At 45.4% G+C, this 14,499-nt stretch overlaps 1 protein-coding gene across 2 annotated transcripts in view; it reads left to right on the forward strand.

Moving 5' to 3' along the window:
- Window positions 1-14,499, forward strand: part of LOC139750155 (uncharacterized) — a 404,835-nt gene that overhangs the window by 339,524 nt on the left and 50,812 nt on the right. For both annotated transcript variants that reach the window (XM_071664491.1, XM_071664489.1), the window contains exons 5-6: window positions 4,881-5,143; window positions 7,942-8,694. In XM_071664491.1, the coding sequence (XP_071520592.1) occupies window positions 4,881-5,143; window positions 7,942-8,694 (1,016 nt within the window). The remainder of the gene's footprint in view (window positions 1-4,880; window positions 5,144-7,941; window positions 8,695-14,499) is intronic.

A 14,499-nucleotide genomic window follows, 5' to 3' on the forward strand; every position in this document is an offset into this window, starting at 1 on the left:
CTCTCCTGGTACTTCCTCACACAAGTCTCCTTCCCAAGCTCACTTACTCTCACCACCCTCTTCACCCCAACATTCACTCTTCTTTTCTGAAAACCCATACAAATCTTCACCTTAGCCTCCAGAAGATAATGATCAGACATCCCTCCAGTTGCACCTCTCAGCACATTAACATCCAAAAGTCTCTCTTTCGCGCGCCTGTCAATTAACACGTAATCCAATAACGCTCTCTGGCCATCTCTCCTACTTACATAAGTATACTTATGTATATCTCGCTTTTTAAACCAGGTATTCCCAATCATCAGTCCTTTTTCAGCACATAAATCTACAAGCTCTTCACCATTTCCATTTACAACACTGAACACCCCATGTATACCAATTATTCCCTCAACTGCCACATTACTCACCTTTGCATTCAAATCACCCAACACTATAACCCGGTCTCGTGCATCAAAACCACTAACACACTCATTCAGCTGCTCCCAAAACACTTGCCTCTCATGATCTTTCTTCTCATGCCCAGGTGCATATGCACCAATAATCACCCATCTCTCTCCATCAACTTTCAGTTTTACCCATATTAATCGAGAATTTACCTTCTTACATTCTATCACATACTTATATCACATATATATCACATATATATATATATATATATATATATATATATATATATATATATATATATATATATATATATATATATATATTTTTTTTTTTTTTTTTTTTTTATACTTTGTCGCTGTCTCCCGCGTTTGCGAGGTAGCGCAAGGAAACAGACGAAAGAAATGGCCCAACCCCCCCCCCCCCCATACACATGTACATACACACGTCCACACACGCAAATATACATACCTACACAGCTTTCCATGGTTTACCCCAGACGCTTCACATGCCTTGATTCAATCCACTGACAGCACGTCAACCCCGGTATACCACATCGCTCCAATTCACTCTATTCCTTGCCCTCCTTTCACCCTCCTGCATGTTCAGGCCCCGATCACACAAAATCTTTTTCACTCCATCTTTCCACCTCCAATTTGGTCTCCCTCTTCTCCTCGTTCCTTCCACCTCCGACACATATATCCTCTTGGTCAATCTTTCCTCACTCATTCTCTCCATGTGCCCAAACCATTTCAAAATACCCTCTTCTGCTCTCTCAACCACGCTCTTTTTATTTCCACACATCTCTCTTACCCTTACGTTACTTACTCGATCAAACCACCTCACACCACACATTGTCCTCAAACATCTCATTTCCAGCACATCCATCCTCCTGCGCACAACTCTATCCATAGCCCACGCCTCGCAACCATACAACATTGTTGGAACCACTATTCCTTCAAACATACCCATTTTTGCTTTCCGAGATAATGTTCTCGACTTCCACACATTCTTCAAGGCTCCCAGAATTTTCGCCCCCTCCCCCACCCTATGATCCACTTCCGCTTCCATGGTTCCATCCGCTGCCAGATCCACTCCCAGATATCTAAAACACTTCACTTCCTCCAGTTTTTCTCCATTCAAACTCACCTCCCAATTGACTTGACCCTCAACCCTACTGTACCTAATAACCTTGCTCTTATTCACATTTACTCTTAACTTTCTTCTTTCACACACTTTTCCAAACTCAGTCACCAGCTTCTGCAGTTTCTCACATGAATCAGCCACCAGCGCTGTATCATCAGCGAACAACAACTGACTCACTTCTCAAGCTCTCTCATCCACAACAGACTTCATACTTGCCCCTCTTTCCAAAACTCTTGCATTTACCTCCCTAACAACCCCATCCATAAACAAATTAAACAACCATGGAGACATCACACACCCCTGCCGCAAACCTACATTCACTGAGAACCAATCACTTTCCTCTCTTCCTACACGTACACATGCCTTACATCCTCGATAAAAACTTTTCACTGCTTCTAACAACTTGCCTCCCACACCATATATTCTTAATACCTTCCACAGAGCATCTCTATCAACTCTATCATATGCCTTCTCCAGATCCATAAATGCTACATACAAATCCATTTGCTTTTCTAAGTATTTCTCACATACATTCTTCAAAGCAAACACCTGATCCACACATCCTCTACCACTTCTGAAACCACACTGCTCTTCCCCAATCTATATATATATATATATTATATATATATATATATATATATATATATATATATATATATATATATATATATATATATATATATACCTGTGTGAGGAAGTACCAGGAGAGACTGAGTACAGAATGGAAAAAGGTGAGAACAATGGAAGTAAGGGGAGTGGGGGAGGAATGGGATGTATTTAGGGAATCAGTGATGGATTATATTATTTTTTTATTTTTTTATTATACTTTGTCGCTGTCTCCCGCGTTTGCGAGGTAGCGCAAGGAAACAGACGAAAGAAATGGCCCAACCCCCCCCCCCCCTACACATGTATATACATACGTCCACACACGCAAATATACATACCTACACAGCTTTCCATGGTTTACCCCAGACGCTTCACATGCCCTGCTTCAATCCACTGACAGCACGTCAACCCCGGTATACCACATCGCTCCAATTCACTCTATTCCTTGCCCTCCTTTCACCCTCCTGCATGTTCAGGCCCCGATCACACAAAATCTTTTTCACTCCATCTTTCCACCTCCAATTTGGTCTCCCTCTTCTCCTTGTTCCCTCCACCTCCGACACATATATCCTCTTGGTCAATCTTTCCTCACTCATCCTCTCCATGTGCCCAAACCACTTCAAAACACCCTCTTCTGCTCTCTCAACCACGCTCTTTTTATTTCCACACATCTCTCTTACCCTTACGTTACTCACTCGATCAAACCACCTCACACCACACATTGTCCTCAAACATCTCATTTCCAGCACATCCATCCTCCTGCGCACAACTCTATCCATAGCTCACGCCTCGCAACCATACAACATTGTTGGAACCACTATTCCTTCTAACATACCCATTTTTGCTTTCCGAGATAATGTTCTCGACTTCCACACATTCTTCAAGGCCCCCAGGATTTTCGCCCCCTCCCCCACCCTATGATCCACTTCCGCTTCCATGGTTCCATCCGCTGCCAGATCCACTCCCAGATATCTAAAACACTTCACTTCCTCCAGTTTTTCTCCATTCAAACTCACCTCCCAATTGACTTGACCCTCAACCCTACTGTACCTAATAACCTTGCTCTTATTCACATTTACTCTTAACTTTCTTCTTCCACACACTTTTCCAAACTCAGTCACCAGCTTCTGCAGTTTCTCACATGAATCAGCCACCAGCGCTGTATCATCAGCGAACAACAACTGACTCACTTCCCAAGCTCTCTCATCCCCAACAGACTTCATACTTGCCCCTCTTTCCAAAACTCTTGCATTTACCTCCCTAACAACCCCATCCATAAACAAATTAAACAACCATGGAGACATCACACACCCCTGCCGCAAACCTACATTCACTGAGAACCAATCACTTTCCTCTCTTCCTACACGTACACATGCCTTACATCCTCGATAAAAACTTTTCACTGCTTCTAACAACTTTCCTCCCACACCATATATTCTTAATACCTTCCACAGAGCATCTCTATCAACTCTATCATATGCCTTCTCCAGATCCATAAATGCTACATACAGATCCATTTGCTTTTCTAAGTATTTCTCACATACATTCTTCAAAGCAAACACCTGATCCACACATCCTCTACCACTTCTGAAACCACACTGCTCTTATATATATATATATATATATATATATATATATATATATATATATATATATATATATATATATATATATATATATATATATTTAGTTATCTATACTTCGCCGATTCCTGCTTCAGCGAGGTAGCGCCAGGAGAAGCGAAAACTGGCCTCGTTCGTTTCCATATATTCTCTAGGTGTCATAAATAATACACCTAAATCACACCTACATCCGCAGTCACGCGCCACGCACCTTTCCTTAGCTTTCCCAGGCTGCTTCATGTGTCCCGCTCAGCCCACTGACAGCACTTCCCACCGTAGACCACATCGCTCTTGTTCCCTCTACACTATGCACACCTCACATCCTCCTGCATCATCAGTCATTTAAAGCTTCTTTCACATAATCTTCCATCTTCTTGATTCCCCGTTTTCCTTCCTTCCACTTCGTTATATACTATGTCACCCCCTCCTCTCTCATCCTCTCCATATGCTCAAACCATTTCAGCGCACCCTTTTCACCTCTCTCACACATACTCCCCTTACTACCACACCTCTTTCTTACCGTTTCTTATTCGATCAACTCTTCTCATACCACATATTGTCCTCAGACATTTCGTTTCATTTCCAACGCATACGTCCTCCCCTGTGCATTTTTATCCAAGTCCCATACCTCTCATCCATACAACACTGGCGGGACTACCATAGCATCAAAAATACCCATCTTTACCCTCACAGTGACCTCTCTTTCCACACATTCCTCACTGCACCCAGGACCTTCGTCTGCTTACCCAACGAGGGGCTCACTTCGTCTCCCAGAGTTCCATTCGTTGCCATGTCCTCTGTCAGGTATCAAAAACAGTTCACTTCCTCCAAGATCGTTCCATTCTAATTCGCACCCTAACTAACCCGTCTCTTTGCACTGCTAAACCTAATGACTTTGTTTTTATTCTTATTTAGTTTCAACTTTCTCCTTTCACACACACTGTCACTCTAAGAGACTAGCCTGTGTAGTTTCTCAGTCGTATGTGCCAACACTCTGCGCCGTCAGACGTGAATTATCTTTATGAATAAGAGTTTGTGGTGTTGATACTCAAGCATATGTTTCCTGAGACCATTTTTGTGTACTGACTATTTATCTTAGTACTTAAGAGTTACCTTCTCCTCCAGATCCCGGTGAGATGTTCGTGAACGAGGGCGGGCCGCCCCTGGCAGGAGTGGTCATGCAGCAGGCGTATCCCGGGGGACCAATGTTCACCATCCCTGTTCACTGGACGCCCTTCATCGACCCTGGCCTGATCCCCGGAGAGACGGCCCTCACTCCGCTTGACCCTGCCTTCACCCACGTCATCGACCCCAAATCCCTCCCCATCGACCCAGCACACATTCTGCCCGTCCAGCACGATGCCTCAGGCTCCCCCGTCCAGGTCCAGGTGAGCAACCCACACTCTTCCACGCGTAGCTAGAAGGTTCCAGCGTAGGTAAGAAGGTACACATCCCACTCTTGGACGTTGCACTCCAGGTACGTCAGGTCTCGATATCCAGTATATATAGGTCCGGTCCCCTCAGCCTCACGGGTTGACCAATACATCTCACACAGAGCCATATCTACGTACATATTGATACACACTCACTTATGCATCTCTCATATAGGGCCACTCTGTATCCCTCAACACTCAGCTCGTACACTCCTCACCCACACTGCATAAGATAAAGTATGTTCTTGTGTCAAGGTGAGACATGTCCTACCTCTCCACACCAATCTTTACACACCTTGCGTACGTCCGTGTTAGTCCTTCCTCACTGCCAGGTACGTGTGGACCATCCCCCTACACGCCCTAGTCAGCACCTAACCAGCTTAAGAACATCGGTGTATTTTCTGTTTACATTAAGATGTACCATGGCAATTTTCCCCTAGACTGAGAAACTGGCTTGTGCATTGTCTTCCTTATATATATATATTTTTTTTTTTTTTATACTTTGTCGCTGTCTCCCGCGTTTGCGAGGTAGCGCAAGGAAACAGACGAAAGAAATGGCCCCCCCCCCCCATACACATGTACATACACACGTCCACACACGCAAATATACATACCTACACAGCTTTCCATGGTTTACCCCAGACGCTTCACATGCCTTGATTCAATCCACTGACAGCACGTCAACCCCTGTATACCACATCGCTCCAATTCACTCTATTCCTTGCCCTCCTTTCACCCTCCTGCATGTTCAGGCCCCGATCACACAAAATCTTTTTCACTCCATCTTTCCACCTCCAATTTGGTCTCCCTCTTCTCCTCGTTCCCTCCACCTCCGACACATATATCCTCTTGGTCAATCTTTCCTCACTCATTCTCTCCATGTGCCCAAACCATTTCAAAACACCCTCTTCTGCTCTCTCAACCACGCTCTTTTTATTTCCACACATCTCTCTTACCCTTACGTTACTTACTCGATCAAACCACCTCACACCACACATTGTCCTCAAACATCTCATTTCCAGCACATCCATCCTCCTGCGCACAACTCTATCCATAGCCCACGCCTCGCAACCATACAACATTGTTGGAACCACTATTCCTTCAAACATACCCATTTTTGCTTTCCGAGATAATGTTCTCGACTTCCACACATTTTTCAAGGCTCCCAAAATTTTCGCCCCCTCCCCCACCCTATGATCCACTTCCGCTTCCATGGTTCCATCCGCTGACAGATCCACTCCCAGATATCTAAAACACTTCACTTCCTCCAATTTTTCTCCATTCAAACTCACCTCCCAATTGACTTGACCCTCAACCCTACTGTACCTAATAACCTTGCTCTTATTCACATTTACTCTTAACTTTCTTCTTCCACACACTTTACCAAACTCAGTCACCAGCTTCTGCAGTTTCTCACATGAATCAGCCACCAGCGCTGTATCATCAGCGAACAACTGACTCACTTCCCAAGCTCTCTCATCCCCAACAGACTTCATACTTGCCCCTGGCAAGTATATATATATATATATATATATACACTTGATCGCCTTTTCCAGCGTTAGCGAGGCAGCGCCAGGAACAGACGAAGAAAGGCCACATCCGCCCTCATCCATTCTTTAGTTGTCATTTGTAATGCACCGAAACCACAGTTCCCCATCAATAACCAGGCCCCGAAAACCTTTCCATGGTTTGCCCGGACACTTTACCTTCCCTGGCTCAGACCGCTGACAGCATGTCGACCACAGTATACCAAATCGTTCCATTTCACTCTATCCCGTGCACCTCTTTCACCCTCCTGCATGTTCAGGTCCCAAACGCGCAAGATCTTTTTCAATCTATAATTTCATCTGTAGTTTGGTCTCTTCGTTCTTAGTTCTCCTTGTTTCCTCCACTTTTGATTCGTGTATCCTCTTTGTCAACTTTTCCTCACTCATTCTCTCCACATGTCCAAACCATTTCAGCACACCCTGTTCTGCTTTCTCAACCACGCTTTTTATTACCACACATCTCTCTTACTCTTTCATTTCTTACGCGATCAAACCACCTCCTATATTGTCCTCAAATATCTCATTACCAACACATCCACCGTCCTCCGCACAGCCTTACCTTATAGCCCATGCCTCGCATCCATACGATTTTTTGGGGGGACTATTATTCCCTCAAACATATCCATTTTTGCCCTCCCAGATAATGTTCTTTCTTTCCACACATTCCTCACTGCACCCAGAACCTTTGCCCCTTCCCCCGCCCAATGACACTTCCGCTCCCATGTTTCCGTTGGCCGCCAAGGACATTCCTAGATACATAAAATACTTAACACCCTCCAATTTTCCCCCTTTCAAACTCACATCTTAACTAACCTGTCCCTCATCCCTGTTAAACTAACCTTGTTTTTGTTCACATTCACTCTTAACTTTCACACACTTTTCCAGACTCGGTCATCAACTTCTGCAGTTTCTCACTCGAATCAGCCACCAGTGCTGTATCATCAGCAACCAACAACCGACTCGCTTCCCAGGGCCTCTCATCCCCCTCACTGCATACTCGCCCCTCTCTCCAAGACTTCCTTATATGTTCAAGTTATTTATAAGTAGAGGTTGTATGACTGCCATGATATAATCAGTTATTACAATCACGCTTAGAATTTCATCTCTTTTAAAAGATTCTTTATAGGATTCATTATGCATGATTAGAACCGAGATGTGATAACAGTAGAACAGTCTTTTACTTATCATATGGTTTTTGTCTTTTAGGTGAAGGTAGACGCCAATGGCGTGCCTATCCAGATCGAGCCCACCGCCTTCACCGTATCGCTAAGCAGCCTCCACCCGTGCCATCCGGAGGACAAGGACCCAGAAGACACGACAGCTCAAGAGGGAGCGGCGGAGGCGGAACACACGGCAAAACAAGAAAATGATGCAGAAAACTTGGAGAACACAGACAACAACGTGGCCGCTATGGGAGAGGAAGCGGGGCACGGTGAGGGGGAAACTAATGAGAAGAGAGGAAACGAGAGAGAGGACGAGAATGATACTGTGCAGTTAGAGGAGGAAACGAGAGAAAGTATAGAGGATAAAGACCTGCCTCAGACCGGTGTGGAGAAAGAACACCGACTGTCTACCTCAAGCAGTGACGCGGCGTGCAGTGCTTCACCCTGTACTGGTGTGGACGATACAGTGGATGAACACCTGGCAGAAAGTGAGGTGGAGGAAGTGGAGAGTGTAGTGGAACAGGTCAAGGACGGAATGACCACAGTGCCCCAGGAACCTCCCTGTGAAGTGTTGGAAAATGACTGTACAATTGAAAGTCATGTACCCCTCACAGTGGCCACTCCTTCCTCCCAAGACGTAAGAGCGTCCGGGGTGCCAGCTGAGGGGACAGAGGACCAGGCGATGCAACCTATGGAAGAGGAAGACGAAGAGGAGGAGGAAGAAGAGGAAGAGGAAGAGGAGGAAGATATGCTGACCAAGGAATCGGAAGAAGGTTCAGACTCCAGCGACTCTCAGGTACGTCTTGTCTGGCGTCTGTTGTACCCTCTGACCTCGTTTGTTTTACCCTCTGATCTCGTCTGGTGTGCCCCTGACCTCGTCTGTTGTTCCCTCTGACCTCATGTGATATGTCACGCACAACATCTATATGTACTCGTCTCTTATAAGGATTAATAGATTCGGTCCCTCTGGGGCTCTCGCTTGCGTGCTTCTGCAGAGGACTACCACCCTCCCTCACCAACACCACGCCCTCCCACCCTTGAGCCTATTCCTCCCTCACTTCCACCGCTTCCTCCTTCCCTGGTTACTACACCCTCCCTCTCTCAACCATCAATCCTTCCCTGAATACTCTCCCTCACAACCACCATTCCCTAGTTCCTGCTTACCAAACCTTCCCGTAACACCACCACATATTCTCCTCCCAGCTACCACACCATGAACAGCGGATGGCATTGTTAGGTGATAGAACCACTCACTCCACCATCTTATATCTTCTCCGCTTCTATAATGCCGGCACAGACTTTCTGCTGGGCATTAGAGTATTTTCCTAATTTTTTTTTAACCCAGCAGCCCACAATTTCTATCCTGCTAAGGAAATTGTGTATTGTTGACAAATGTTCATGGGGGACGGTCATCGTGCGTCTGGGCACCTCTTCGCCGTGTCTGCAGACGGGAGACAAGCAGACTCGACTTCCAGTTTAGAACATAGATTTTCATTTTATATATTTCTAAAGATAGCAGCTTCTCATTACCTTCCCGGGGGGCCCTCTACGAAAGGTATTGTCCCACGGCCTCATTAGAGCGCTATACGGCAGGTGCCCCCCCCCTCCTCCTCCTCCTCCTCCTCCTCAAGGAACTTTACGGAAGGTGTTGTCCCCCTTCCTCAGGGGAGCTCTGTAAGGCAGGTGTTGTTCTCCTCCTCAGGAGAGCTTTGCGCGGCAGGTGTTGTCCCCAGTCTCCAACTTAGGCAAGATCTGTGAAACGAGTGTTGTTCCCCGTACTCAGTGTAACTCTATACCACAGGAGTTGTCTCTCATCTCCTTGGCAGTTCTATACGCAAAGTGTTGTCCCGTCTTCAGGAGAGCTCTGTTCTGTAGGGGTTGGCCACCGTCCTTAGGTGAGCTCTGCACGGAAGGTGTGAACGTGTGTGGGGATTGGGATGGTGAGTAAACACAGGTGAGAGCTGGTTAGTTTCTTTACATCCTGTACTATCCCATATCTGTATATAACTATTTCTTTACATTCTATACTGTACTATACTGTATATAACAATTTTTTCCATTCCATCCTATACTATAACTGTATATAACTAATTCTGTACACCCTGTCATGTGACAACTTCCTTCTTTGATTTCATGGTCTCTCGTTGCTCGAAGGACTGTTCAGTCTCCATCCTTAAATCGATTTAAAAACTTAAAGACTGTGATTAGGAGTCACTCCTCAGTCTTCTCTTTTTCATGATGAGCGAATTTAAGACATCTAGACTCATCCTTTGTGTGTGTGTGTGTGTGTGTGTGTGTGTGTGTGTGTGTGTGTGTGTGTGTAACTGAATAGTACGAAGAAGTTTTACACTCGTGGTGCGCCATCTCACGTGCGTGCATATTTGTAATTACTATTTGTGTGTTACGGAAAAATATTTATACACGTGTATGTAACCTTATATATATGTACCATGACTTTAATGCAATGTGTATACACACACACACACACACACACACACACACACACACACACACACACACACTAGCCTGAGGCAGGTGTGTGGGGGATGGGGGGAGTGTAGTGTTGATATTTCATGCGTTATTTATATGTGTGTGTTGGACGAAGGTACATCAGTGTTTACTGTTCATTTCTGTATGGACGAGATCACCCGCACACCCTAGAATTCAGCGATTCGTACATAATGAATAAACAACTTTATTTATCAATTTCTGCTCCCACGGGACCAGCAGCAGCAGCAGGAGGAACCCATAATAACTTTGTACCCACACAGTGTTTACTTACTACCTCGCCGATAACCCAGTCGTAGTTCCCGCACTAGGCCTGTAGTGGCTGAAAGAAGACACTGATCACGGAGGTATTATTGAAGTCCTGGGAAAGAAAGGATGGAAGAGTACAGATAGATGCATAGAGAGGGTTGATGGGATAAGTAGAGGAAGAGCCAGGAGGAAAATTGAGAAATTTGCTTAAGCAAGAGGAAAGCAAGAAGACTAGAGCCAGGGAGAACGGGTTAGAACACAGGATATCGAGCTAGAGCAGGAGGGTTTAGGCTAGAGCAAGGGAGAGTGGGTTAGAGCAAGAGGGTGTGGGCTAGGGAGTAGACCAGACCATGGGCGAACAGCTGCCCCGAAGTGCCAGATTCGCAGTGTCCAGGGACCAGATAGCACCCCTCACAGTGTCATTATGTGAACTCTCAGCAGTTGACTGTCTTTCGAATACAACCGATTAACACGAAACCTCCACATATGTTTTCGTCAGGAGTTGTCCGTTATTGGCTCCTGGATAGTTTGTGTACACGTCAACGACATGGTAGTTTCCTTTACCTTTACCACTAGATAGCACAACACGGCGGTAGTCTGAGGATATACCAACTTGATGGTCAGCAATTGACAAATAAATTATTGTCCTTGCTTGACGACGGCAAAACTCTTGCTGTGGGTGATGGAACTGCAGGCGTCCTCACCGCGGGTGATCATATGCAGATTTCGCCAGTGTCACCACGACGGCAGGTGGAAGACCACTCCACTTCCCCCCTTAGCAGTGGGTTTAACACCTCCCTTTTGTTTGTCCGCCAGGCTACTTACTTAGCATCTGCGCCCAGACCTCCCTGGGATCAGTAAGCGAGGCCTCTTCCCCCAATACCTGTGGCTAGACCTGTGGTGAGGTTGGGGGACGAGGGACCTGGTGTGCCCAGGTATCGTGTCGTTCTCGCCAGGTGAGACCATGAACGGCTGACAGTGGCGGGAGCCACGGCGCAGGTCGTGGTGCCAGGGGAGGAAGGATTAACTGGATGGTTGCGGGGGTGATCGTCGTAATTGTATTATCGGGAGTGGATGAGCGGCGGGTCGGCGGAAGTAGCCTGCCGCCTCCTCCTCCTCCTCCTTCACATGTCTGGCCCTCCCTGGTTGTGTCCTGGGTGTCCTCACGTGATCCTTAACTTATATGTTGAGGAACATAAGACTCAACTATTATCCCCAGCTCTCTCTCTCTCTCTCTCTCTCTCTCTCTCTCTCTCTCTCTCTCTCTCTCTCTCTCTCTCTCTCTCTCTCTCTCCTCCCTCCCCCACACATACGTACACACACATAACTATCTATCTATCTATCTATCTATCTATCTATCTATATATATTTTTTTTTTTTTTTTTATACTTTGTCGCTGTCTCCCGCGTTTGCGAGGTAGCGCAAGGAAACAGACGAAAAAAATGGCCCAACCCCCCCCCCCCCATACACATGTACATACACACGTCCACACACGCAAATATACATACCTACACAGCTTTCCATGGTTTACCCCAGACGCTTCACATGCCCTGATTCAATCCACTGACAGCACGTCAACCCCAGTATACCACATCGCTCCAATTCACTCTATTCCTTGCCCTCCTTTCACCCTCCTGCATGTTCAGGCCCCGATCACACAAAATCTTTTTCACTCCATCTTTCCACCTCCAATTTGGTCTCCCTCTTCTCCTCGTTCCCTCCACCTCCGACACATATATCCTCTTGGTCAATCTTTCCTCACTCATTCTCTCCATGTGCCCAAACCATTTCAAAACACCCTCTTCTGCTCTCTCAACCACGCTCTTTTTATTTCCACACATCTCTCTTACCCTTACGTTACTTACTCGATCAAACCACCTCACACCACACATTGTCCTCAAACATCTCATTTCCAGCACATCCATCCTCCTGCGCACAACTCTATCCATAGCACACGCCTCGCAACCATACAACGTTGTTGGAACCACTATTCCTTCAAACATACCCATTTTTGCTTTCCGAGATAGTGTTCTCGACTTCCACACATTTTTCAAGGCTCCCAAAATTTTCGCCCCCTCCCCCACCCTATGATCCACTTCCGCTTCCATGGTTCCATCCGCTGCCAGATCCACTCCCAGATATCTAAAACACTTCACTTCCTCCAGTTTTTCTCCATTCAAACTCACCTCCCAATTGACTTGACCCTCAACCCTACTGTACCTAATAACCTTGCTCTTATTCACATTTACTCTTAACTTTCTTCTTCCACACACTTTACCAAACTCAGTCACCAGCTTCTGCAGTTTCTCACATGAATCAGCCACCAGCGCTGTATCATCAGCGAACAACAACTGACTCACTTCCCAAGCATTCTCATCCCCAACAGACTTCATACTTGCCCCTCTTTCCAGGACTCTTGCATTTACCTCCCTAACAACCCCATCCATAAACAAATTAAACAACCATGGAGACATCACACACCCCTGCCGCAAACCTACATTCACTGAGAACCAATCACTTTCCTCTCTTCCTACACGTACACATGCCTTACATCCTCGATAAAAACTTTTCACTGCTTCTAACAACTTTCCTCCCACACCATATATTCTTAATACCTTCCACAGAGCATCTCTATCAACTCTATCGTATGCCTTCTCCAGATCCATAAATGCTACATACAAATCCATTTGCTTTTCTAAGTATTTCTCACATACATTCTTCAAAGCAAACACCTGATCCACACATCCTCTACCACTTCTAAAACCACACTGCTCTTCCCCAATCTGATGCTCTGTACATGCCTTCACCCACTCAATCAATACTCTCCCATATAATTTACCAGGAATACTCAACAAACTTATACCTCTGTAATTTGAGCACTCACTCTTATCCCCTTTGCCTTTGTACAATGGCACTATGCACGCATTCCGCCAATCCTCAGGCACCTCACCATGAGTCATACATACATTAAATAACCTTACCAACCAGTCAACAATACAGTCACCCCCTTTTTTAATAAATTCCACTGCAATACCATCCAAACCTGCTGCCTTGCCGGCTTTCATCTTCCGCAAAGCTTTTACTACCTCTTCTCTGTTTACCAAATCATTTTCCCTAACCCTCTCACTTTGCACACCACCTCGACCAAAACACCCTATATCTGCCACTCTATCATCAAACACATTCAACAAACCTTCAAAATACTCACTCCATCTCCTTCTCACATCACCACTACTTGTTATCACCTCCCCACTTGCGCCCTTCACCGAAGTTCCCATTTGCTCCCTTGTCTTACGCACTTTATTTACCTCCTTCCAGAACATCTTTTTATTCTCCCTTAAATTTAATGATACTCTCTCACCCCAACTCTCATTTGCCCTTTTTTTCACCTCTTGCACCTTTCTCTTGACCTCCTGTCTCTTTCTTTTATACATCTCCCACTCAATTGCATTTTTTCCCTGCAAAAATCGTCCAAATGCCTCTCTCTTCTCTTTCACTAATACTCTTACTTCTTCATATATAGTTAAATGTATATATATATATATATATATATATATATATATATATATATATATATATATATATATATATATATATACTTATGTAAGTAGGAGAGATGGCCAGAGAGCGTTATTGGATCACGTGTTAATTGACAGGCGCGCGAAAGAGAGACTTTTGGATGTTAATGTGCTGAGAGGTGCAACTGGAGGGATGTCTGATCATTATCTTGTGGAGGCAAAGGTGAAGATTTGTATGGGTTTTCAGAAAAGAAGAGTGAATGTTGGGGTGAAGAGGGTGGTCAGAGTAAGTGAGCTTGGGAAGGAGACTTGTGTGAGGAAGTACC

This window comes from Panulirus ornatus, chromosome 9, assembly GCF_036320965.1.
Source record: "Panulirus ornatus isolate Po-2019 chromosome 9, ASM3632096v1, whole genome shotgun sequence".
Lineage (NCBI taxonomy): Eukaryota > Metazoa > Arthropoda > Malacostraca > Decapoda > Palinuridae > Panulirus > Panulirus ornatus.